This window comes from Polypterus senegalus, chromosome 17, assembly GCF_016835505.1.
Source record: "Polypterus senegalus isolate Bchr_013 chromosome 17, ASM1683550v1, whole genome shotgun sequence".
Taxonomy (NCBI): domain Eukaryota; kingdom Metazoa; phylum Chordata; class Cladistia; order Polypteriformes; family Polypteridae; genus Polypterus; species Polypterus senegalus.
Window position 1 is genome coordinate 72,760,893 of NC_053170.1, and position 27,771 is coordinate 72,788,663.

General features: G+C 38.2%; 2 protein-coding genes and 1 long non-coding RNA gene across 4 annotated transcripts in view; 1 reads left to right on the top strand and 2 right to left on the bottom strand.

Annotated features, from left to right (window-relative positions):
* Positions 1-330: 330 nt before the first annotated feature.
* LOC120518107 (gap junction beta-5 protein-like) lies at positions 331-9,289 on the bottom strand. The gene is made up of 2 exons (XM_039740711.1): positions 8,854-9,289; positions 331-4,586 (listed from the first exon to the last, which is right to left on the bottom strand). The coding sequence occupies exon 2, from the start codon at positions 4,553-4,555 to the stop codon at positions 3,782-3,784; it is 774 nt and encodes a 257-aa protein (XP_039596645.1). The 5' UTR covers positions 4,556-4,586; positions 8,854-9,289; the 3' UTR covers positions 331-3,781.
* LOC120518109 overlaps positions 8,231-27,771 on the top strand; it is a 100,013-nt gene continuing 80,472 nt past the window's right edge. The window contains exon 1 of the long non-coding RNA XR_005631180.1: positions 8,231-8,397. This is a non-coding gene — a long non-coding RNA (uncharacterized LOC120518109). The remainder of the gene's footprint in view (positions 8,398-27,771) is intronic.
* On the bottom strand, positions 10,558-23,492 carry zgc:91910 (uncharacterized protein LOC445276 homolog). 2 transcript variants are annotated; one of them, XM_039740712.1, is made up of 4 exons: positions 23,388-23,492; positions 21,561-21,702; positions 13,462-13,585; positions 10,558-11,637 (listed from the first exon to the last, which is right to left on the bottom strand). In XM_039740712.1, exons 2-3 carry the CDS (start codon positions 21,693-21,695, stop codon positions 13,490-13,492), a joined length of 231 nt encoding a protein of 76 aa, XP_039596646.1. In that variant the 5' UTR covers positions 21,696-21,702; positions 23,388-23,492; the 3' UTR covers positions 10,558-11,637; positions 13,462-13,489. The 2 variants fall into 2 exon arrangements, with proteins under 2 accessions (XP_039596646.1, XP_039596647.1); XM_039740713.1 differs by having other exon boundaries at positions 23,383-23,455.

The window sequence follows — 27,771 nt, forward strand, 5'->3', positions numbered from 1 at the left end:
AATGAATTTCACCTCTGATACCCATGTGAAAATGTCACGACTTTTCAAAGTACTGTATGTTGAAATTTTAAAGGCAGAATTGTTTTTGGCCTTATAAAAAAACTGTGATGGAGACTCTTCCAGGTGGGAAAAGTCGGTTCTATGGGTAGCATGTGTTTGCCACATCAATGACAGGGTGACATGGTGGACCCCTGAATGTGGTCTAGAATGGACATGAGACATGCAGATCCTTGGGGTCAAATTGGGGGCTTTTATAGTAAACCAAACACAAGACTTTGAGTTCATTCACAGCTGTACCAAATCTGAAGAAAGATGCAAAGCAAAACTGAATTCTTTTAAAAGACAATTTTATTGTTGCTTAGCAGTAAAAAATACAAATCATTTCTATCATATCACAAAAATATTTCAGAAATAAGAAAATGAAATGAAACAACAATTATGTGGCAATCAAGTGAAATATTTCCAGCTGTTCCTTCCATGCCCTCACCATATATAGACTATCATGACATAACACCTTGAAATCAATTAATACAAATACTGGACAGGATAGCGTGCTGTCCAATAGGATATGAGCAGGGGCTGGAAGAAATAACAAAAAGATGATTCTGTGCACACTGGCCAATGAATTCAAAGGAAACCTGAGCACCAAGCAGCAAATCTCTGAGACATAAACCTTTGTAACAGGCCATGCAGCATACTGGATTAAAATGTAAACTTAACATTATAATAATCCAAGACATTATAAAAAATACAAAACAATATAAGGCTCCTACAAAAAAGATTCACTGGACCCCACCAGACTGAGATGATGCGATTTGATTTAAATAAGAAGAAAAGAGCATTGCCGATGATAATAAACATATTCTAAAATTGCACCAGGACACTTCTAAAAAGAAAATGGAGTGCTGAAATTTCCTGTAAGCATTGAATTCCAACTGGGCTTCATAAAAATAAACCAAGTCACATGTACATTAACTGAATGGACATTTCAGGCTAGAGTTATTAACACAAATGGTATGAAAAGAAGACCAAGAGTTACAGCAGACACCAGCTTGTGGTGGCACTCCATGTTCTACGACTTAGTTGGTTTTGAGAAACAGGCAGGCCAATCAGTCATCCCTTAACATTTGTAACATTTCAGCATTCGAAACTGCAGCTGTTTCTTAAAAGACTTGTTTGCAGCTTTTTGTCAGCCCAAGGAGGTGAATGTTACTGAATTCTGTTTGAACAGACGTCACCGAAATGTCTCTGGGTCAAACATAATATGACAATTCCATTGTGGGATAGCTAATGTTACACAGACATTGTGACGCTAACCCAGATCAGAAATATTAATAAATATAATACTATTCTATAGCTTGAAATTTGCCTTTTTTAAGCACTTAATCTTTCTTTTTGTAATGTGATCAATTATTAGAGTAAGTGTTATACATGCTTTTCATCACTGACAACCAGTTCCATGAGGGAATAAACATTGGCGCACAACGTTTTTGACTGTCTCCACTCTCAGGCACACTGGGTACTTTTAAACTGCTAACCGGCCAAGTGCTTGGCACTGCTGACTCTCTGTTCTTCAGCCCTGGGATTGAATCCTGGCCCAGTCCCCATCTCTGCTGAGCTTGCATGGTTCTTCCGGTGAATACATTAATTTTTTCTCTGAGTACTATGTGTTGAAATTAGATGACAACTCTAAACTGACAAAGAGTGTGCCAAGTGATGGACTGGCACCATCTTGTACATGACACACACAAGGCTAGAAGCTGAACTGGATGATGTATGAGAGGATAGATGAATAATTGGCCAAGCAGAAAAAAAACAAAAAAAAAAATGAAATGAAGACGTTTTTCTTAACAGTTAAAAAGAAAAATCATCTTATGATATCCGACAGTATGAATTAATGCATCAATATCTCAGAGATCTTTCTATAAGTAAGACCATGTGTGTGCATATGGTACCTAGATGGTGAAATATATGGGAGTCAGGCATTCAAACAAAATAAAACATACAATAACAGTTCCTTTATAGTTCTTCTTGTCTTTGTATCTTTTGCACAACTGCACCTTTTTATGTGCACAGGCTTTTCACAGACAAACTTTAAATCCATTAAACTGGCCACTTATGCATTTCCTACATCTGCATTTTCCATTATAAAGTTGTTATGCAGGGGCTTTTCAAGCTGCACTGGAAACAAGACAATAAACCCCTCAGAAGGGACATCAGCCAATCACATGATACATTTATGCACATAGTCACACGCCAACCAGCTTCAGTGTAAAGTCACTTAATAAGCTAATGCAATAGTCATGTGGATGTGAAAGGACAAAAAGCAAATAGAGAAAAGCCATTAAATGTGAAGAGATTTCACAGACTCCACATTGACTGAGCCAGGAACTCAACTGAGCTTCTGAGGTTTTGAAGCAACAGTGTAACCAGCACACTAATGATTTGCCTCCTATATAAGCTGGGTTATAAAATGAATATCATCGACTGCAGTATATAAATGCATCACGCAAAGCATTGTTGCTGCTATGATTAGGCTGCTGACATTTATTATAACATAACCAGCTGTGTAAGCCCGTGTTGTGAAAAGCCCGGGCTCCTAGAAACTATTGAAATCGTCAGAAAAGAACTGAAACACAGAGTCGGCGGTTTTGTTTTGCGGATGTGCTCGCCCCCCTTGTCTATCAGCGGCTAAGAGAATTTCTGTCTCGTTTGTCTTTCAACTTCATGCTGTAACCTCATACTTCTTTCGACTCGTGAACTTGGGGCCATCTTGCTGGCTCTTTGAGCTTCATGCTGTAGTCTCGCCCTTCCGGGCTGGACAGACAGACACACACACACTTCCACACATAGACGTTTATATATAAGACTATTTAAATCTGCTTAACCCCACCCAGTTCATTGTAAAGTGCTCTCTGTCTCACATGCGTGCACACACACAGACACAGGGGCCAGTTTGGATTCTTTGAGGATTCAGGACAAAAACCCAATACAGACAACGAGAGAACGTGCAAACTTTGCACAGACAACTATCAGGTGCAGGACTGAAACGCAGGGCACTTGATTTAAGAAGCAGCATAACTAACCACTATGCTACCATGCCACCCACCTTATATCGCTCAATTGAAAATTGATTTTATCAAGTTTATGTAATTGCAACAGCATTGTAAAAATAAATAAACTTCTGTATCCAAAATGTGTTGAAATTGGTGTTGGAGTGTAGGATCATTTTTTAAAAATGTATTACCTGCTCTGTATTTGCCAATCCCAGTGACCCTAAATGAATAAGTATTTGGTCAATTTAACATACTTTATGCAAAGCTGCTTATTTTTGCCAAAGTCCTTCAAAGTTTACAGAGTTGGTCATTCGCACCAGACCGCACCTCTCCTCTATCTTCAGCTTGAATGCTGATAAGTATAAAAGTGATAATGACAACACAATCCCTGACAATAAAAAGTACTAAATTACACCAGAAACTGTACAAACACCATTCCATGTGTTTTTTTTTTTTTTTTAGAATAAACATTGAAATAATAAAACAAATTAAGTGCTCTTAGAAATCTCCTGGCTGGCAGAAGTGGCAGTGTACAAAAGCAGACCCTGACAAGTAATAAACGTCTGACTGAAGCCTTAAAAAAGGAAATCAGGCAGCCACTCTGGCAACAAAGGTCCTGCCCGCACACCCAGAGTCAGTCTTCCATGCTCTCTGGAAAGAAACTAGATGCCAGCTTTGGGGTTATAATGCAGGCTTAAAGACGCCAGCAGTGGCCATGTCTGCCACTATTTATGCATGTTAGGATTATAGGCTGGAACCAACAAGCTATGACTTTGGAAAATGTTACCATTTTCCTTGTTGCTCATCAGAGACACAACATTCATTTGATTCTGCCGCTTTCGTTCAACTATACAGTCCCGGAGGCGCTTGCCAAGCAGGTAGAACATCTCAATAATGCTCAGGATGATGCAGAGAATGGAGGTGCCCACCATGAACAGTGTGAAAATGCGTTTTTCTGTGGGCCTAGAAATGAAGCAGTCCACAATATTTGGGCATGGAAACTGAGAGCACTTCACCATACGAGGGAAAGTATAGGCTTCGTATATGTAATAGAGCACGTAGAGAAAGGCTGCATCTACCACAGCCTTGAAGACTAGGCTCAAGAAGTAGGTCCACCAGAGCCCTCCTCTCTTCTTGCCTGTGTCCAGGTAAAGACGTCCACAGTTCTCTCCGTGTTTTTCACGATTTCTCCTCTCACGTTCTTCCCTGTAGGCTACATGCATGACAACAAGAAATGAAGGGCAGGTCACAAAGATCAGCTGCAATGCCCACAGGCGGATGTGGGAGACGGGGAAGAAGTAGTCATAGCAGACATTGTGGCAGCCGGGCTGAGCTGTGTTGCAGGTGAAGTCCTTCTGATCATCTCCCCAGACACGCTCTGCTGCCACCACATACACCAAAAGCCGGAAGATGAATACCACCGAGAGCCAGATGCGCCCAAAAGCGGTTGAGTATTTGTTCACCCCACTCAACAGGCCTTGCAGGAAAGCCCAGTTCATCTTGAAGGATAGACAGGTTCACCTCTAAGATCTGAAATCAAGAAATGGATGACAGTATCTTTAGTGAGAATGTTCAATGACACATTATGCAGCTTAGATGTCAAAGAAAGGATTTGAATGCAGTCAAGATCCTAAATGCCCAAGTGTGAGGGAAAAAGAGCTGAATAATTTGAACATCAAAGTGCTGTCATGCTCGCTTTTCATATAACATGCCACAAAAGGCATGGGACTTGTTTAAAAATGATTGGGTACTTTATTTTAGACTCCCGCTACCATTTCCACAAAAAAAAAATTCCACTTCCTGCCTGATATCTACATTCCCAGGCTTTTCAAAGATGACCTTCAGTTCAAGTTTCACTAGGGAGCTATAAGAAATCTGCTGTAAGTGGTCATAGGGGCACCATTGACATAGTCTCTGCCCCAGCAGATGATTAGCTATCACCTTTAAAACTGAACCCTGATACATGATTGACTGAACAGGACATTTCAAACCTGCTTAACCCAATTCAGGCCCTCAGGGGCAGAGCCCACCCTGGGAAACTGGGCACAAGACAGGAAACATTCAATGTCTCGAATTCTCGAAACATCACATCCTCCATGGGAGGGGTCCTCAATCACAGTCCAGGAGGGCTGCAATGGGTGCAGGTTTTTGTTCTAACGCGGTTGCTTAATTAGAAAGCAATTCTCACCAATAATTTAATTTCATGGCTTGTTAGTGCTTTAACTCTGCTATGTCAGGGAATTCTCATATCCTAGATATTCTTCCCCTTTCTAAGGATATCATCCAAATGATTTGAAGTCTAAAACAGACGGGTGATTCTCAGTCCTTCACTTTTTTCTCTTCACTTTCCTTCCAAGTATTTAATTAAGCCCAATAGTGTATGATAAATATGCACAGGTGTAAATGGTAACAAGCTAAATAGAGAAATGCTGGTCTCTTTTGTCATTTGCATCTTATTGCTAATAAGGAGCAATTAAAAACCAAGAATATGGCTGTTTCAGACTAAAATAAGCAATAAGGGTTCAAAATCTTAATGAGCGAGACAACTAAAGTGAAGCAGAAGTGTTACTTGAGAAACAAGGGCTTCTTATTAAGCAACTGGGTTGGAGCAAAAACCTGCAGCCACTGCGGCCCTCCTGGACTGTGACTGAGGACCCTTGCTCCATGGTCTCATATTGTGATTTTGACATAAAAATATATGTGAATTTCTATCAACTGACTGTGGATCATCAGCATATGGAGACCCAGCAAAGTGACTCCGGCTCATAGCTTAGAGCAGGTCGACTCATCTCCATCCATGGGTGGACACATTGGCTCCTGGATTCATTCTAACCAACTTCTTAATCAGAGGCTACTCCTCAGTGGTAACTTGTTGGCCTCACTTTCTGCATTCTTGTTTCTTGTCTAAACCAGATAAACTTTGGCATTAGATCAAATGGTTTGAAAATGTAAAGCCACGTAATTTAGTTTTGTATGAAATTAAGCAGGACTCTGGTCCACATTGGTCTATTTGCCTGACTTGTCAGTAATATTGCAATAATTATGTTTCTAAAAAGATGGCAATGAGCATTAAATGGCCTCAGGTGCCAGTGACATGCGGCTCTCTTAAAGGGGATGTTGTGTGCCGCCTTATCAGTTAGTGGCTTTTAGTTCCTCCATTTTTGTCTTCTTTAAACAGACTGCATAACAACATGCCAGTGAAGTTGAATATAGCTCTGTAAACTGGAATTCGTGAACAGAGCTGAGGCTTCTCAAATGCTGTACAAAAAGCTAAACTGATACAATCAGTGAAGTCAAAAATGTAAAGAAATAAGTCGAACTAAGCAGGAATTAAATAAGGGGCTGACTACAGTAAAAACATGAGCATGCTAACGCCCATCACAGGTTGGTGGTCTTAAATATCCCGGGTTTTGAGAGCCTCAATACAGTGTCTTTTGCCTGGCTTGGCATTCATGTTCTGCTGAGTGACTGAAAAGCATATAACACTCAACCCAAATTCCAAGTAATAAAAAGCCCCCAGAACGTTAAGCACAATGGCACAACTAAATCCACATCACAGTAAAGTAACAAAACATTCCATTCTCAAATCCAGTTCAGAGTTGCAGACTATCCTGGGAGCAAAGGGCACAAGGGAGGAAGGACAACTGGACAGAGCATCAGTTCATCACCTACATCTACAGTCACACTGGGACAGCCTAGAATCACAAGTTAACCGTGTTTTGGGGGGAAACTGGACCACTCAGAGGAAACTGGTACCAATTCAAGAAGAATGAAAAAAACTACACCTGGACAAAGACGGAAGTGGATTCACACTCAGTATGCTGGATCTTTGAAGCAGAACTGCACACATTCAATGTCCCCATCATATGTAACTTGTGCCCTTTCTCTTTAGAATTTTCAGGTAAGAACGACACAAGTTTCAAAGTAAGGCAGGCCTACTCACTGATCATGGCGCCAGACATGTTGCCTGTTGATTAGCATACGCAAGGAGGAATTTCACCGTATTCTGCACACATGACAATAATGACCCAGTAACATGCTTTTCAGTCATTACTAGAGCAAAGTGAAAAAAATACTGGGAATCCACAATTACTGAAACTATTTTAGATTTAAAGGTTGCGTTTATGAAATCTGGGTCATAAGCAATCCACTTCCCTTAACTGTGTTCCGTATTTGGACACAAATCAGGTGTGGGGCCACAGCCTATACCTGTCTCCACCCGACAGCAACTTGATCAGGAGCACTATGCAGGTTTTATTTTATATATTTTACTATGGATAAAAATTACATTTTGAGTCACCAAAAAGTTTGACTACAGTTAAATCACACAGAGCGAGGGTCGTCAGCTCCGGTCCTAGAGGGCTACATTGGCTGCAGGTTTTTATTCTAACCCTTTTCTTAATTATTGACCTGTTTTTGCTGCTAACTAACTTGCTTTCAATTCATTTCAACTGTCTTGCTCTTGAAGACTCAGACACAATAATTGTTTATATTTCCTTTATTAGCATGAAAACAATAATGAGATACAAAATGAGCCAAAACAGGACCAGCAAACTGTGTCCATCATACAATATCTGAAAATAAAGAGTTTCACGAATGTTGATCTGCTCAGGACCCTGAAATATTTTAACAGAGCTCTTAGAAAAGAGAAAATCAACAATTTCAGAAATATATGCTATTTCACAATGAGAACAGCAACAAGCCATGGAATTAATGAAAGGGTTTAATTAACAGCAAAAATCAGAGCCTAATTAGAGCAACTGGTTAGAATGAAATTGGTTGGAGTTTGAGGCCCTGACTTAGTTGGTCTTCTGTTGGCTCACTCACTTCACATTTCATTTCTGTTTGGGTGCAATTCAGCGGGAACAAATCTTAAAACCAAAAACCCTTTGGATTTGTAATCTCTGCTACAGTTTGACAGTGCGGCACACTGATACCTGCCCTTGGCATTCTTTTCAAACACCCATTGGAGTTCACTTTCCTCCCGGGCCATTTAACACTTGCACATCAGGCAGCTCTGAAGTGGCTGTGAGCGTCCTGCGCTTGAGTCGTGTCGCATGTCTGGCTGCCCCATGCCCTGGGTCCAGTGCTCTCAGGTCAGACTACTCGTTAGAAAAATAAGGGGGATAAGACTACAGAGAGAAGTAGCTCGACTGACGCACTTTGTTAGCTGTGTCACCACCCCGAAGTCAAAGCAGCAGCCTTCAAGTTTCTTAACGTCTAACCGCCCGCCATTAAGGATGGATGACACAGTATGGGAACGAATTCTGTTCATATAAACAGGGACGGAAAATGCAGATGGTGATTATTAACGGGAGACGACCGAATTATGCGAGAACTGGTAAGTTTGTGAATGAAGGCTTCGTTCGGAATTATGCACAAACTGCCGATTACACGTACTGCTTTTCTTGTTAAATTGTTCTTGTTTACTTTCATTACTTGAATTAATGTATTCTCACAAAGGAACGGAAGCAGGCCAATATTTAGAAACATATGACACAAATGATTCAGTTAGGCTAATATTGTCAAACATCTAGCGAACAATTGTCTCAATCTTTTAACTGCGCGAACACAAAGTAATTTTACGAGTGATTTCCTAAACTTTAAACAGGCGATTAGGTACTGCGCTATAAAAACCAACTCCATACACAAAAAATCTGATACGAAATATGTATATTTGTCTAGACAATTTAGTATGTCTTCTCCAGTTCATTAGCACAAACAATGCCAAAGTAGCAGGATTTTATTTTCGACGATTGTTACATGAAAAAAAATAAATCGCTTTTGACAGACCCACCTGATTCAGAAGTAGCTCGGCTTGAAGAACCTTCAGGGAACACAAATCACAACTGCGCCCAGAAACTCCCCATCTTCCCGTGAGACGCCATGCAGAAGATCTCGCCGAGAGCCACCGTGTACTCCGTGCATACGAGGCGAAGCGCAGGAGCTCGTCTCAGGGCGGAGGGGCAGCATGTGCGAGGGAGGAGCAGGCAGTCAAACCAGAGAGGTGGGGTCTGTCCCGGACCAGACGACTAGAGGCTACGCTAGCAGAGGTGAGGTTTCTCCATTATGAAACATTTGAACTTCGGAGTGAGAGATGACGGATCAGTATGTGTGAGCTCAGCGGTAAAACGACTCAAAACCCAGTCATAAAGAAAACGTTAACACGGGTCGAGGCGAGATCGCAATTCTCAAAGCAATTCCAGTTCTTCAAGTGAGTTTCGCAATTGCTTACCTTATTTTTCGTTGACATCGTTATATTAACGCGTACGGCGACATCTGCAGTGTTCCTACAAAACTGTAGGATTCTAACTAAACTCAGAATTTACCAAATAAAAGCCTCCCAAAACTGAAAAACGTGATTTAAACTCATTCTATTACATTTAGTAAAGTACTAGACATTTCCTTTTATTTTTCCACCTCTTCTTACATACTGTAACTCCTCCAGCACTGTGATGCTTGAAAGGATGTCCTTTGAAGAATTCAAGTCAAGGCTTTGGCTCTGCCTTTCCAAGGCATGAAGCCACCTCATGTAAGCAACTCTTTAATTGCCTTTCTCAAATATTTGGATCCTTGTCTTTTTAAAACATCTCCAAGCTGAGTTTCACACTGATGGCCTTTGTTTTTCTTAAGGATTTTTTGATACTTTTTAGAATTCATAATTGCCTCTAGAATGGCAAGTTGTCCAGGGACAAAGTTTGAAAATCAGACCCACACAAGAACACTTCAATCACCATTATTCATAGTAGCAATTTGGTTTTGTTGGCTGTTCAAAGTGTGGGGCTTCTTGTTCAATAAAATATTTCCGTTTTGGACTTTTATCTGCCCAGAGACAAACTTCCAACAGGCAGCTTTTCTCTTCTTTTTTGACACCAAAGGCATCCACCACGTGTTTGGCTCAAATTTGTTACACTGATGTACTACTTCTTTTATGAGAGGAAGCTTGGAAGACTTGTAGATCTATGTATCACTCTATGCTGACCTTTTTCTATCTAGAATTTTCTTTGCTGCACTGTGCAAAATTTCAACAGAGAATTCATTCACTTTTTGGTAGGGCTCCCGTTTTTGTAATTTGTGTAACATTAGATTGATGGAGTCAATTGAAATTGTTTCATAACCTTGTCCAGACTGAGGAGCATCTGCTACTTTTTACCCCACAGTTCTGGCGAGGAGTTCTTACCTTGTGGCACGATGCTAGAATCTATAGAGTAAATCACCTGCTTTTGTGCAAAATTGTCTCTCTTTGGCTGGGATGGGGATCTAGCATCCTAAAGTGTCCCATTTTCTACTCTCTTCCCCTCCTAAAAGGCCTGGGGATATCATCTCACATGAACAAGGAAAACACCAGGCATGACTCCTGTCTAAGAAGTCTACTGATGGTTCCATTAAGGTTGACTATTGGCAATTTTTATTTTAAAAAAAAAACCACTAAGACATAAAAAAAAAAAAACACCTTCAAATGAACCAGCACTAATGTGTTAAGAATGGTACTGACACAATGTAGCAATATTGCTTTTATTTTATTTGAATACAGTACAAGTTAGTAGTCATTAAAAATCAGAGAAAAAAGTGGGATTTTGAAAATAGTGATATGTACATAAAGGTCAAATACACAGGATTCGAAAGCTGCTGAGGTGTCTATCCCTGCCAAAAAAAAAAAAAACTCTCCTCAGCATAATTGTCTTTTTTAAAAAACACACAACACCCTTCGTTAGCCAGTCTTAGAATTTACACTACTCGTAAGTGTTGGTACATCTACAACTTTGAAGCAATGTTTTATTTTCCTTGGTTTCTCCTCCTCTGCATGGGTCTGCTATGGCTGGATCCCAGTAGTAAAGTTAGAATCGTTTTGAGAAGTACAAAGTGGTTGCTCAAAAGGCAAACCGTCACCATCAGCATTAGCCCTTAATTCCAACATTTCACTGAATTGGATGGATGCATAATATACTCATATCCAAGATACAGAACACCATTTCCTGGCAAGGATAGACCCCTCTCCTCTTCACATTGAGGTATTTTAAGGTTTTATATATATATATATATTTTTTTTTACTTTGAACTAATGTTTGTAAAGACTTCAAATTTTACTTGAAAATGCAAAATAATTTGTTTAACGAAAATAGTCTAAAACATCTGTATGACTTTAAAATACGTTTTCCATTTTACTTCTAGTGATAGAAAGATCAATATCAAAACATTTAGTCCTTATTGTTGGGTAAGCAAAAAAAAAAAAAAAAAAGTGTGAGGACAGAATTAATGCAAAACCACCAAGAAAACCTGTGGCTAATGCAATACTAAAGTAGACTTGTTATTTTTGGCAGCATGAATACATATACATTTGCCATTTAATATCCATTTTTAAAAACTAAATCCTCAGCAAACAGATCCACAATCTGTCATACCCCCCCCCACCCAACCCCAAGGGGAAAAAAAATAAAAATAAAAAACCACCCCGTCCATTTTTCTCAGAAGACAGATGCAAGTGGTCATCTCAGATCTGAACTTGAATCATAATAATCTGTTCATGTTTGGTTCAAATGCAGTCTTCAGAATCTGTACAACATATACGATCAAAGTTTGTCTAAAAAGAAAAAAAAATTCAAAATTGAGCACATAAAATGAAAAGCAAAACATTATTCATTAACATGAAGTTAACTTTGTTAAAGATATTAGACTTCTCTTAAATGCCCTTGCTCTCATGTTCCCCAAGTTCCTTGGACTGTTAATACTCAAGGTTATCTATCTTGAAATTTTAAATCCTAAAGGTGGAAGCCAAGACTAAGTTAAACAAAACTGTTTAATTGGCGAATGGTATTAGCAAAGTGTCCTTGCACTCAACTAATAATGCATTGAAATTAGAATAGCTCTTAAGTAAAAACAGGGAGTCTGACACTGATAGATTAAAATTTGCATATCCTTAGTAATATGTAGGGGATACTGGGGGTTGCTCCTATGGCTATAAAATCAAACAATCTAATATACCCCAGTAACTCAAACTACTCCATGTGGTCACCCGGACATGTTTGATTTTGTTTCAGGTTGTTGTGTCAGATTCAGACCGAGTGAGAGAGATGCACAACCAACAAGCATTCACCAGGAATGAATACAATGCAGCTATGAGGGATAAGGAAATGGGGAATGGGGGAGGGGTTTGGACATTGAATATAGAACAGAAGCTGATATGCTTTACATACCATTACAGAATGCAAAAAGGAAAAATGGCCAGATATTGTGCTTGAACTCACCATACTTTTAAACTCTTCAGACAGTGCCGACTCTGCTAGGTGGCACTTTATTAGCTCTCAGAAAAAGTTGCAAGCATGTCATTCTTTGAAATAGTGAAACCATAACGGAAAAATCAAACTGTCAGATAATCCGACATCCCTTGCGATTAACTACATATATATATATATATATATATATATATATATATATATATATATATATATATATATATATATATATATATATATATATATCTCTAAGTTATACCACGTTATGATGTATTACTGTCTTATTGAAGCAATCGCATGTCAGCATTGCACAAAACAAATACTTTTTTGGCAATTGGATCATTTCAAAAGGTACTATGGCCGCCTCATTCCCCTGACCGGTCACATCCTGATTTCTTCCTTTGGGGAGAGCTGAAAGTGTACAAGAACAAGCCTCGTACATTGGAACAATTACAGTAAAACACTGAACAGGAAATTGCTGCCACCACCCCTACAAGGTGTGCGAATACCTTTCCCAATATGAAGTGCCTTGTCAATCTGTGTTTGCAAGAAGGCGACCATTTCCAACACTGAATGTGACTGGATCGTTTACACATCCATCAAGGAATGCATTGTGTTTATTTCATTTTTTTCACTTCATTATTATGCAAGTAACATACAAGTCTGGGCCCTGCACATTAGAATCTCCCACAGTGTGCATGCGTGTATTTATATGCCTAGATTACATTTCTTATATATAACACACATTCAGGCAACAAGATTAGCAATTGAGGTTCTGAAGTTTGACAAACTTCAACTAAAAGTTGTGTAACTGGACTACAAAAGCTAATGTCACTTTACTGAAGCTGGTCTGCTGCAGTACATAAAGTGACAGTTCAAACAGGAGTTCCTATTGTGCAATCTGCACAGGACCTAAACATGGATCCCTATCATGATTGCATAGCAAGGTATCTGAAACTTAAGCATACAGCTACTAGCCGACAAAATGGCATATGACTAGGTGAATCAATAAAGGAATGTTTGTGTATAATGTTGTGAGATTTCTTCTCCATCATATTAAAAGGGTATAGCAGGAACCAAGCACATAAGTAGCATCTTTCTGTGTGTGTAGATATAGATCTCTATCTATATACATCCCTTTGATTTCAGAAAGGGAAAATTTTTAAAATTACCTCAAGCCGGTTTGTCATTTCCTTCCATTTAAGCCTGTACATCCACCAATTCTGCTGGCATAGGAGACTTTGGATGTTTGCTCTCAAAGTGCTGCTTAAATGTCTTGGGATCAGGCATCTGTGTCTGAAGGGGGAAGGGGAAAAAAAATAAAGCACCACGTCTCTGTAAATCATTTATGCTCTTAAAAAAAAAAAAAAAAAAGCTTTAATATTTTAGAACTATTCAAATTAAAAAAAATAAATAAAAAAAAATGGCACCATGCCATGTTTCTTGTAGGCTTCTTTAACCCACTCTAAAGTATTAAAATGCAACTCCAGACAGACATCTGTACTACAAATTATAATAGATGCCCTCTAGTGCTATAATTGTGTACTGTATCTGCTCCTAAACATGAAAAACGGCACACTTTAAGGGAAAATCCCAAAATGAAATTTTTTTTTTTTTTTAAAATGTTACTTGCCAATTACTACAACCAACCAGTGGCAAGAAAAGTTTTTAGTCTCATGTTTATGGAAAAAACATTCCCGACACAATAAGCTTCTAAGGGGACCAACTCTGAGCAAATATCAAGAAATCCATGAACAAAATTTCAGTTTACTGGTGTCACATTATCTACGTGTTGCTAAAATATTGTTAAATAAACCACCTCCAGAAAATCCTCTTGTGAAGTGCTAGGGAATACATTCAAATGAGAATGATACTCCCCTCCCAGAAGTGGTTCATTTAAAATAAAGCTATATATATATATATATATATATATATATATATATATATATATAAATAAAATGTGTGTGGCCAAAGGCCTGGAAATCTGACATATGGATTAAACAACACAAGTAAGTTGCAATTTTTCACTTGGATATTGTTTGCACTTTTTTCGGCACTGGTTCCCATGGTGGTCTATTCCATTAATAACCATCTCTGTTGTCCATAAAAACAGAAGATTAAAACTCTTTTTTGATCATTACTACAAATGGACTAAGTGGCAAAAAAAACATTTCTGGTGCCACAAAACCACCAATTTACATCAAGAAAAAGTTAGTGCCAAAGGTACGCATGTTTAAACTGCCATTGTATTACCACATTTGGGACACTGCCATCAGTTAGCTACAGTATTTCTGCTGTAACAGTTTAAGGATTTAATTGGAGCTACATGTGTCAAGGCATGACTGACTGGCATCTACTAACGGACAATAACTGGAATATAGCGAATAGTCCTGTAAAAATAAAAAATCCAGTGAATTACTTTATAATATAGTTTACAATACCCTGACTTTTCAACAACAGCCATATAACCTGCGCTTCAGAACAGGTCATCCACCTGAAGCGAAGCATGTTTCGGGCCCAGCAAGTACCTGGATGGGAGACAACCTATGAAAACTTGGGTTGGTCTTGGAAGAGGTGTTGATGAGGCCAACAGGGGACATATGTGTGGATTCCAATGCCCCTGTGCAACGACCAGGACACGGTGCTGTAAATATGGTGCTGTCTTTCAATTGAGAGGTTTCACCAAGGTCCTGAGACTCTGTGTTAATTAAATTGGACTGGACTGCCAATACTGATGCTCTGTGCAAGAAAGGACATAACCGACTATACTTCCTTAGAAGACTGGCGCCCTTCAACATCTGCAAGAAGATGCTGCAGATGTTCCATCAGACGGTTGTGGCGAGTGCCCTCTTCAATGTGGTGGTGTGCTGGGAAGGCAGCATAAAGAAGGATGCCTCACGTCTGGACAAACTGGTGAGGAAGGCAGGCTCCTATTGTAGGCACGGAGCTGGACAGTTTGACATCCGTGGCAGAGCAACGGGCGCTAAGCAGGCTCCTGTCAATCATTGAGAATCCACTGAACAGTATCATCTCCAGACAGCAGAGCAGCTTCAGCGACAGACTGCTGTCACTATCCTGCTCCACTGAGACTGAAAAGATCGTTCCTCCCCCACACTATGCAACTCTTCAATTCCACCCACGGGGGTAAACGTTAACATTATACAAAGTTATTGTCCGTTTTACCTGCATTTTTTTTTATCACTCTTTAATATTGTATCTTATCAGTATGCTGCTGCTGGAGTATGTGAATTTACTCTATTTTATTAAAGATCACTGGACACCTTTATAAAAAGAGTAGGGTTTATCCCGATGACCTGGCTATACTGCTCATCATGACCTTGTCCATTCTGACACCCTAATCCTCCTCCATCTCTAATTTGCTCTCCCGCATCCCTCCATCACCTGAATGCTAATAAGTGTTGTGCGTACTGGAACAATAATGGCTGGCATTGCATCATCCAGGTAGGTGCTACACAATGGTAGTGTTATTGAAGTGGTTCCCCACTGTCTAAGTGCTTCGATTAGCGAGAAAAGAGCTATAAAAAATTTACTATTAAATAATACTCCACTGCACATCATCTTAAAATGCAACTTGGCTAATTTCTTTAGCATTTTATTATCTGTCTAAACAATTACAGTGTAATATTCCATTAACTGGATTTTAGAAGTGTGAAACTTTCACTTCAAGTAAAATTTAACACTCTACTGTAGTGTTACAGCATTGTTTTTGGTAAAGTATTCTGCTGAAAAATTTTCTCTTTGAAGCACTTACATAATTACATAATTACATTCAAGGTAATGATTTTAAAATTTGATATCTTGGAGAGAAAAAAAAAAAAAAAAAAACACACTAAAAATTTAAGAAAACTGGGTTGCCACCCAGATTAATACCCTCATTTCACTCAAGAGTCCCGGTTTTCAGCATTACAAAATTTGGCCTGGCAGGAAGATATTAAATTATCAGCCTGAAGGAATAAGAATATTAAAAATGAACTAGTCTTTTCTGTCAGATTCAAACAGATTTCACAACAAACAAAAACACTTGACAGTAAGCTTAGAACAAAGTAGTCTTAATAAAAGGTGAATCCCTTTCTTAAAAGTGGAATCAGTATTTCAAGCTTCAGCCTCACAAACACATGAATAGCAAACTATTGTAGCATTTAATATGCCATGTCAATGTCTATTTTCAATATCTCTAATTCAGTTTTGACTAGTGACATGTGACACTCTCCACATGAAGATCTGCTGAGCTTTCAATTACAGGTCTGTAATAGGATCCAATAAAAGATGCAAAATTAAAATTCATCAAATTGAAAACTCCACTGAAGTCAATGGGACAGATGATCATTTGTACATAACGTAACTAATCTGCATTCTAATTAGTGAACCTTGTAAACTGATGCTTTTCTCATTTAACTATTCCACATCTCCAGAAAAAGAATAATCATCATTAGGATTAGTCAAATATAGGTTGGTAAGTGTTAAAACTGGTTTTCCATTTGTAAAAACATCCACAGAAAAATATTAAGAATTGTACTTTGCAAGGAAACCAGCTGGCACAAAAAGAAAAAAAAAAAAAAGTTGCAGCAATAGCAGTTTTAATTCAGTAATTGAAATCACTTTTTTTTTTTTTTTTTTTTAAGTGAATTACAAGATATGCATTTCAACATTCAGCTTGTTGCATATTTTCCTTCTCATATTACACCTTGAACATAGACAGAGAAAAAACAATTCCAATAAAACTCTTAAAACTAGACTTCAGTGTCCCCACTGCAGTTCAAACTTTTTCTAAAGACAAAGCTGCATTAAAACCCCTAGTTAAAACAAAAGCATTCAAGAGCAGAGTACAATCAAGGGCTTACTAGCAAACCTGGGGGCTGTTCCACGAAGCGAGCTAACCTCAAAATCCAGGTTTATTTCGATAATCCCGGTTTAATTGCTCGAAATTCGGTTCCACGAACGAGGCTAACCTGAAGCTCCGCTTAATTACTATGCCAACATATGCTCTTGGACAAGCCTGCTCCGTGGCAGGTTAGTTGTGAAGCTTATCTTAGCTTGATGAATATGATTGGACAAGCCATGTGATGTCACAGCACGACATTCTGCGGGGCTGGGATTATTCTGCTGCTGTTCACTCCCTCTTTCGCACACATCGACCCTCCAATATAAAATTATTACAGATTACATGCAGGCGATTCTAATTACTTAGAAAGTATAAAATGACAAGGAGTGCATTGAAGGCTTTTACATGAATAACCATGGCGTGCCCATTTATTCATAATCCAGTTGATGAGGGAGCGAGGCTCATTCGTTGAGCTTTAAGGCAACAGGTTCCACAATTACTTCGCCCAGGATAGATCCGTTGCATTTTGTGGATGATTATTTATACGAGCGCTATAGATTTAGTAGACACAGTATTGCATATTTGTGTCAGTTATTGGAACCTTACATTTCTAAAAACACATGTCGCTCTAAAGCCCTTACGGTTGCACAGTCTTTGTGTATCGCTTTGCGTTATTTTGCCAGTGGTTCATTTCTGTACAGTGTGGGGGATGCTGAACATTTAAGCAAAGCTAAAGTGTGCCGTGAAATCAGGAAGGTTTGCGTTGCATTAAAGTCCTTTTTAAATATATTCATTACCTTTCCTGGCCACCGAGGAATTCTTGCCATTAAGGAAACTTTCTTTGGAATTAATGGTGCTTAATCTTTAAACATCTACTCATTTACAGCACATAAAGCATTACCTGATAAGTAACTGAATTTAATTTGTCAGGCTTTCCTAACGTCATTGGAGCCATTGACTGTACACACGTGAGGATAAAGGCTCCAGCAGGTCCAACAGAGCCTGATTACATAAACCGCAAATCATATCACAGTATTAATGTACAGGTAAGTACTGATATCATCTCACATTTATATACACAAGAGGTGAAAGTGTAGTCGTCCAACATTAGCAATGTATGTCATTACCATTTCCTAAAATGTTTCAGATGGTATGCACTGCTGAACATTTAATTTCAAATATTGTGGCAAAATGGCCAGGATCAGTACATGATGCCAGAATTTTTCGCGAGTCTTCACTGGCTCAAAGCCTCAGATAAGGCAAGTCAACTAAAATTCACAAATATACTATAGTTTATTATACTACAGTCTAATGTGTCTACTTTCCATTATAGGAATTTTTCCTGGTGTGCTGCTTGGTGAAAGAGGATACCCATGTCTACCGTTTCTTCTCACACCATATACAGATCCTGCAACACAAGCGGAAAGACATTTCAACCATGCCCATTGTAAGACAAGGGCACGCATTGAAATGACATTTGGACAGTTAAAATCCAGGTTTAACTGCCTGCGGCATCTCCGAGTTACACCAGACAGAGCGTGTGACATTGTAGTAGCCTGTGCAGTTTAAAGTACCTTACAACTGGTAACAAAATGCATATGTAAAAAGAAATTTTAATGACTATACATTTTGAAGGCTCGAAACTGTTCTCATTTAGTTGTTAAATAGTTTGACATCCTTAACACAAAAGTTACTAAAATCATGTTCTTACGCATTTAACTTGTCAGCTATTTTCTGCTATGCAGCCTCACGAGCTTTGATAATACAGCTCGTGTTCCCCTTTCTAGTTAGTATAACTTTGTAGTCCTCATAGGCTTGTAATAATTATTCTTTCTCCGCCTGCGAAAAAAAAACACAGCTCTTTCCTTAGTTTCCATTCTTACTTATCCAGCATCGATTAACAAGGCTGCCTTTTATATCGCGCGGACGCGCACTAGCCTCGCTTATCAAGCTTGGCTTGCATTAACGGAGATTAAATACACCTGAATTTTGTTCGTGGAACTCAATGAGCCTGAAGTGAACTGTTAGGCTAACTCAAGCGAGGCTATTACAAATAATCCTCGATTTTATAAGCTTGCTTCGTGGAACAGCCCCCTGGAGGCACAACATATCAACAACGATTAAGTGTTTAAGGGGTTAGGGTTAAGAGGCAGCCTGTTTTACACTGCAATTTACAATGTCTCTTGCAATGGAGAATAATTTTAAATCGCTTTAAACTGGGTAACAACTTATAAAATTTGATACTGATACTGTTCAATTTGTGGGAACCAGCCGATATGCAAAGCTGTTCTTCCCAGGTAATATTCACATTAAAGATAGCACTTTTTCAAAACTGCCTTGACTGTATACATCCTTGTATATGTCCCCCAAGTAACATGTGATGCTTCAAGCACGCAATTTTCTACATAATTTTCATGCACACTACAAAACATCACCTGTCCACATATGCAAAACTAAAAACTAGTATCATATTAGCTTTGACTCGATTACAACAAAAATAATAAGTTGTCAATAACAAAATCAATATTCAGCGGCTGACCAGATTGCCCTGATGACACCAAACAAATTTTGTAGTGAAACCAAACCAACAAAAATATGCAAACAAACTGAAAGAAGTTGTGCCAGGCAGAAATACACAATTTTCAACAGCAGGAAGTAAAAGATAGATCCATTAAGACAGCAGTTATAGAAGTCAGGCAGGTGGTCGAGGTCTTGCACCGCTTTTACAGAAGCATGCAGAACAGCTTAAACGTTGCCAACATTTTTTATTGCTCATGTATGAAGGACTGCAAGGAGTTGAACAACAACATCCAAAAGCACCTTCTGTGCAAAGCACATCAGTACGCAATACATTCATAAACTGCCATATTGTGCAAACTAGGATGTATTGGTTTTACATTAAAGTCGCTGCATGACATAGGAATGGGAGAGTGTGTTTAACTGTTTACAACTCATTGCTTCTAGCCCACAATCACTATTTGCATTCCCTAGCATATAATAGTTTGAGTTGGGGCCGATAGTTCTTTTAATTATTGACTGGATATTTACAATTTGTTCATTTTTGAAGTATTTGTCAAAATAAAGTATAACTGAGGAGGTCTCATTTTTGTGGTCTCTAAAACAGAATATTACACTACCTAGAAAGCAACAGCTCGAGTGGATGCAATGTCAAGTCTGTTTTATACAGATTATACATGGAGTGCAAAGTGCACAATTATGCACACATAATTGCCAAAAGCAATTTGCATTTTCCAACTGCAAAAAAAAAATGAAACATAACGCAATTTAAACTGGTAAAAGTTGGTAATTGCTAATCAAGTCGCTCAAGTATCACATGTGACTGCTAAGAAAACTGAGAAGCTTATTTTTCTTACCGATTTTTATAGAATTTTGCAAAATGCAGATAAAACAGTTAATTGTATTAATGCCAAAATTAACCCTGCAGGAAATCTGGTTATGACTAGGTGACAATTTACACTAGATACATGCAAAATTATCCTACCAGCATACACTTTTTATAAAAACAACATTTTCCAACATATTATAGCATACTTTTCCTTCTGCCATTGAATTAATATACAGTACACTGGAGATGATACATTTTACTATACAGTTTCCATAAATACATACATTACAGAGACTTGCGTGCTGGAAGCAATTTTGTGGTACCACAAAACAAATCCTGTGTCTAGTTTATCTAGTTTGAAAGTAAATACAACTGTGCACTCCTACAGTAGATGAACTGATGTTTACTTAGAAATTTCTGAAAACGCAAGAACGTTGTAGCAAATCCTTTATATATGGCACACCTTCAACATAAAATGTTTAAGTGAATGGGGCTCTGTGACAGTACCCATTATAAAACTATTCCAACATTTATTTGTAAGGATCTGTTAAACTTGAAATAAAGATTGGAGATGTACTTGTTGTTCATGGATTTATTTTTTTTTATTTAAACTATTCAAGTGACAACAGCCCCAGGTGTTCACCAACAAAATACTCTCAGTATAGTAATGTTTATGTTTATTGCCAACTTGGACAACTAGCTAATTTTTAACACAACAGTTTACACATTTGATAGTCTACTGCATTATTTTCCTCTGCAAGTTGCTTAGCGATATAAATGAATTGCACATTGACAGGAATTTTGTACAAGAACAATAAGCCCCTAAACAATCTGCGATAAAAGAGTATCCCAATTTAAAGAAGTGTACACTTATATATGAAACACTGAACTAAATCTTCAAGTTATATTTGAATCTCAGATTTAAAAAATTAAAAAAAAAAAAAAAAAAAAAACTGATAAAGGTTTCAGTTTATTGATTCACATTTGCTAATATATACCACTTAAGTTTGGAGTAAACATTTAGATTGACAGTGGATTAATAGTGTATAGTTCCCTTCAACTCCAAAACAGCTTGTTCTCACCCTGCAGACAGGACACGTGAAGACTAGTGCTGCTTTTGCAGCAGCCTTTTGGTCATTTCCTTGCTGTTTTTTCTTCTCTGCCAGCCTCTTTGCATTTTTCTGCTGGGACTGAATCTTCTGCTGCCCACGAGCCATGGTGCTACTGTAAAAGAATAATACATCTCTAAATCAAGGTCTCTGAAGAACCAATGAAGTGAATGGCATTAGAATTCTGACAAATGGACCTGCATGCAGTCTGCAGCAAAAATTAAAATTGCACATCATTACATTATGTGAAATACCAAAATATGGAGCAAAACAATTTCTGCTATAGTGCACATAACACAACTATAAACCACACTGAAATCACTATGATCCAAAGGCTAACTAATTCCTTAAAATACTTCTTTCATATCAAGGTCATACCTTCACAAAATAGAGGCAAACATCTGATCTAATTTATTCAATACACAAACCCTTTGAACTGTCAAAAAATCTGTATAAAACATAACACTTTAATGTAAATACTGGAAGTGAAAAAACAACACATTAACATTTTTCTTCAATGTACACTACAACTAAGCACAATCTACATAGTTTAAACATTTTCTTTAATCTTCCTGCTACAACCCATGGCTCACATTTTACAGACAGGTAGACATAAACGCACGGTTGGGATTCCCTATTAATTCAGACAGGTTTATAAAAACAGTAACAGCGACGAGACCAGTTAGCACCATATGCTTGCAAACGAGGAACATTCTTCAGAAAATACATGTTAAAAGGTAATGCACTGTACAGTAAAGCCGTGTTTCTTTATTACGATCCAATCAAAATATGAAAACTAACATTTCCACATTAAAAATGATAGGCAGACTATAATGGACCGAACAAGATAAGGAAAAAAAAACGCGCAACTAAAATGTGTCTCTACTCTGTAGTGCGAATACTGCGTTTTTGATGTGATAAACAAAACAACCGGTGATACGGTAAAAAGTTGCGATACCACACTAAACGAACCAAGCCGAGTAACCGATTTATAACAGTCGTGTATTTTAAAATCGTACCTATGCACTTTACGTATCAGATTAATAATAACGCATGCCCATTCTAAACAGAATAGATGGCCAACCTAGGTTTGAAACTGCAACCATATGGCCTTGCCAAGACAGTGGCAAAGTCACGTTGCAACAGACAGCTATAATACGCATTTAGTAAACAAAATAGCTATATGAGCTTTCTAAAGTGACAACGGTGTACATCTTGCTAATTCAACGATTTTCCTTAAAACGGCAAAATAATATTCCAGGCACTACGTCACTTGACATATGGAAACATTTCAAAAACTAGTAAGTTCAAAGATAAAACAACGACATTGCAAGTTACAAGCGGGATTGTTTTTGTTAGTTTGCTTTGTTTAATAAGGGAAAAAAGAAAAACGACAGAGCCTCTTTTATCAATTTATTTCTTGTCTGGTCCCGTTTCTGCCAAGCGTAACAGCTCTAATGACGGCATTTCCGCGGTCGCATTCGGGTGCAAAAGCATATGAAAATAGGCGTAGAGTCGGTAAAAGTCTTGCTTGCTGGGTATTTTTAGCACAGCATCCCAGTCTTCCGATTGGGTCTTACCAGTATACAAGCCCGTATTCTTAACAACGCTTAAAAACGACAAGATTAGAGGTAGGCCCCAACACCGACATATTTGACTAGGGCTTTTGGATGACCTCTCGGTTTCCGTGAATTCAATACTTAAATTATTTAAATCTTGCCTGTTACTAAACAGAAACTGATCGTTCTTTAAAGGGCTACTTTTGGTTCCCGGACCGCCCACCCCAGAGTCGCACCTTACCGTCCTGTCTCAGCGAGAAGGTACCGCCGTCCTTTCTTCAGCGCGTTCTCAATGCGGAAAAGCAATAGTTCGAAAGAGCTTATAGAGGTTGCGAGCGCGCCCCTAGCGGTGTGGCGCGAACATGCGACTCGACCAATGGTACGCTAAGTTTCGGCTTCATTTACAGAACATTTGTAATGAAAACTAAGCGGTTACTTTATGTCTTTCCGTTTTTTCGTTGCCTTCCTATTTGTCTGACATCAATAAAAATTGATTACAAAAAAGTTCACGTATTTTAAATCATATTTCTACCAAATTATTTGTTTTTATATTACTTTACCCCCAAACAGATTTGTATTTTATTGCATTTTATCCATCTGTCCATAACACTGACACAATGAATAATTTCATTGTAATGATATTTTATTATTGTATTAATCTGATATAATTGTGTTATTACATAGCATTTGAATTAATGTCAATGATTTGACCCTTGTAGTTTGCCAGATGGAGAAATGACTCAGTAGCCTGGAATTTTAAGGTGTTCCTTGGAAAAATCACAAGACATGTATGTCAAAACTGAATATGAGCGAATTGATCTTCATATAACAATCTTTCTAATATCTAATGTTGAAAATGATTAATATTGGTGTGCCATTTTTCTTGTTATGTCTACACAGTGATAAGCACACCATGAGTCAAAAATAACAGTAACAAAACCCTTCTGGTGTAGGATTTAAATAGCAAGGAACTGGTTCTTAACCCCAGAGACAGAACCAGTCCAGCCAGGGCAGAAGTATATTACAGCAGGCACTAATCAATATTACATGATACTCAATGGACCAACAAGACTCCAGTCAACTCAACTCATTGCTCAGATTTGACCCTAGGCTATTAGAACCAATTCACTAGTGTGTTATGCATAATGCAGAAGGGATCCTGTGAAATCAGCTGTTGTGCCCACTTTCATGTTCATAGTTAATTGGTTATAACTGCTATTAATTAAATTGCAGTTTTAATAGCCTATTAGAAGCTGGGCATGATATCAGTTTAGTGAATCGATCACCTCATTTGACTAATATAATCTAGACAGTGCTTATGCTTTTGCTTAATATGTAATTAATAATTATAAGCATATAATAATTACTAAAATACAGTAGATATATTCTTGTTCAGAATATATTTAATATATATTTGGTATCAAAGTTTCCGCTCTGGTTCTGCAAGACTGACTAATAGTTTCATACCAAAGGCCATCAGAATTCTGAATGCACAAAATGTCTAGTTCCTGTTTAACCAGTGTCATTCCAGTGTACAACCTCATTTTATGCCTTATATACTAATATTACACTTTGGACTTTTTTAACAGGACCTGCACTTTTTCTTCTGTTTACTGTTACACTGCTGGGCCATCTTTACCAGCGTCATAGGCTCCCAGGCAAAGTATCGTGCGGGGGGCCCGTATTGATAACAAAACAGAAACATCGTGGACCCCTATGCCCCTGGGACCCCCAGCCAGTGCCCATTGTGCCCATACATTAAGGCGGCACTGCGATCCTGTTATGTGTTTTGTTAACCTTAACTTATCACTCATTCAGTGCAGTTCAATGCTGCAAAAGGCCTCTGTACAATATCTTAATTACAGCGCAATATTACTTTATTCTGGAAGGTTTAAATCCCTTTCACACTATACTGTTACAGTATATGGTTGTATTATTTATTTATTGTATTGTTTTTGTTGCACTTTGTACCTTGTATGTTGCTAAATGTTGCACTGGAACTCAACGGAAATACATTTTGTCAACCATGTTTATTAAGCGCAAATGTAGTTACATTAAGTTTAAAAAAAATTGTTTCTCCTACAAATTTTATGCACTAACTCTATCTAATATACATTGTAACGGAGCACAGCTGATTAATGATCCTGGCATCCTTGGTTCAAATCTCATGTATGGTCTCTCTCTCCATGTGGCATTAGTCCATTCTCCTCACGTTTCCACGGGTTTCCTTCCATTTTTCCAAAGACAGGCAGGTCACATTGACTGGTTAGTCTCAGATGGCCCTGTGTGTGTGTCCAAATATGAAAGGAACTTACTATAGACTGGCTTTCCATTCAGGGTTGCTTCCAGTCTGATTTTGATTTGATATACTTTGTTAATCACTGAGGGGAAACTGTCTTTTTGCATGACCTTTTGGGGTCAGAGCACAGGGTCAGCCGCTATACAGATTGAATTTAGTAATATAGAATGTTATGCTACATTTTAATAGGTGATAGTTTCTGAAAGTGAACAATGCTAATGAGGCCTGGTACTCAAAAGCAGTGGGTGATTTGCAGTGTATCTGAGATATTATTGTAGTAGCATTGCATCATGACTAGACTACATAGAATAATATTAGCAGTGGATGATCCTGTTAATGCTGTTGCAATGAACAATAGAAGTTTAATTAATCCACAGCTAGTGTTGTTGTATTTTGTTTTTATTGCCTGTGCTGTCAGCTCACTGTCTTATTTGCTTGTTATCATGGGCACACCGGTAATTAAGGATGTACAATCATGTGCAGAAAATATGAGGAAAAAATACTATGTTTTTTCAATCTCTGCGTAACATACTTGAAAACACAATGTTAAATCTTCCATCTTAATTACACATTCTTGGAAATACTGCATTAAATTATATCAAACTTACTGTCATTGCAAGGCAAACTGCAGCATTATTATGCATATTGTGTAATGCTACTTCTAGAAAACCTTTTGAAAAAAACTGTTGTTCATTGCAGTAATTAAATGTATATGACAATCATTATTTAACTCATTAAGTTGCAGGGAAATAGGAATTATCAATATTACATTTTACATGCATTACTTACTTTTCTATGATGATAAATTAAGTATGATTATTTTAATACAGTGCTATGATTCAGTTTAAATCAGGACAGACGTATATCTTTTGTAATGGTTCCAATTTATGTGTTCACATATACATTGTCACACACTTGCACATGGGAGGCAGCTAAAGGGCTTGAATGAGAGTAATTCCAAGCCAGACCGGGAGGTAGCGGAGTACAGTGGCGTAGTTGCAAAATTCAAAGAAGCCACAGAAAGGCTTGGGGCAGCCACCTGTATATTATTCCCTGGCTGCATAAATGGTTTAAAGGTTTGTACTGATGTGTACAAATTGGAGTCCAGAACAGAACTGAGGGGATGGAGGAAAGATGGCGGCTTTAAAGGTCAGAAGGGTCTCCATCCATAGGCTCGCACCTGGAAGTGACATCAAAGAGGCCGGAACCAGGAATGACATCATCAGGGCCAGGTGGAATTTCCTGTGAGAAAGCAAGAGAAAGAGTCAGTGCACTTTGCTACCTCCCAGTCTAGCTCAGAATTACTCTCATTCAAGCCCTTTAGCTGCCTTCCATGTTAACGTGTGTGACAACATGCTTTTTATTTCCATAACAGACTATGATATGTGTGGGTGTTCATCTTATAACATTAGCCACAGATCTTTGTCACTAAGTCTTCCTGATGATGTGGTTTAGGTTTATTATCCAATTTAGTTTCCCTACCCTGTTTTCAAGACACACTGTAATGACGGTTACTCTTAATATGCTGCTAGTCTTGACATGCTGCTAGTATGCAGCTCAAGTGCAGTTTAAAAACAGGTAGCCTTTTTACTGTAAATACATGATTGAGGAAGTCATCACAAGATGATTCCATGCTGAATACATACTTGTAGATGACCCAGAGATACACAAAAATACCCTGTTACCACCCTAGACCTACCTACACAGTTCTTGAGCTCTTTCTGCCTTCTAAAAAGTACCAACAAAGTATTTATTTATTTTCAAAGTTTTATTTTCATATCTTTAGTCTTAGTTTTTGTCTTGACTGTGGCTTCTTCCTACTGCCACTGGGCCTTTACCCTAATCTCTCTTCCATCTCCAGATTTAGCAGCGTTAACCTCTTTCCTGGGAGCCACTTCTGTCCAAACCTCTGTGCTCTCTACATTCTTCAGAAAACATATAACTCTCAACTGGCCATATCTCACTGATACTTGTACTGGTACCCCACTTTTTACTCTACTGGGGCACCATGCAGATATTGGGAGGTTCCTGTCCTTTTAACAGACCCTGCAATTCCACAATGGTAGGTCTTTCTCTTGTACAATATGTATTTCACTTTTCTCTGGATGGATCTCTTGGAGTTTCTCTTTGCCCTGCATCACACTTGTCACTCCTTTGCCCCTGGTCATCCCTTCACAGTATCAATGAATGACCTATATTGTATTAAATTAACTGCAATGCCTATAGTCTGAATTATCTGCAGGTTTCAGTTACATTTACATCAGTATCTACTAGATATTAAATTGGATTGGTTTCTGGTGACCAACAATTCTGTGGTAAACAATGT

Coding starts and splice junctions, on each gene's coding strand:
- LOC120518107 (XM_039740711.1), bottom strand. CDS start 4,555: ATGAACTGGGCTTTCCTGCAAGGCCTGTTGAGTGGGGTGAACAAATAC.
- zgc:91910 (XM_039740712.1), bottom strand. CDS start 21,695: ATGGCTCGTGGGCAGCAGAAGATTCAGTCCCAGCAGAAAAATGCAAAG. Junction 13,586..21,560: donor TCACGTGTCCTGTCTGCAGG/GTGAGAACAAGC, acceptor TTCCCCCTTCAG/ACACAGATGCCTGATCCCAA.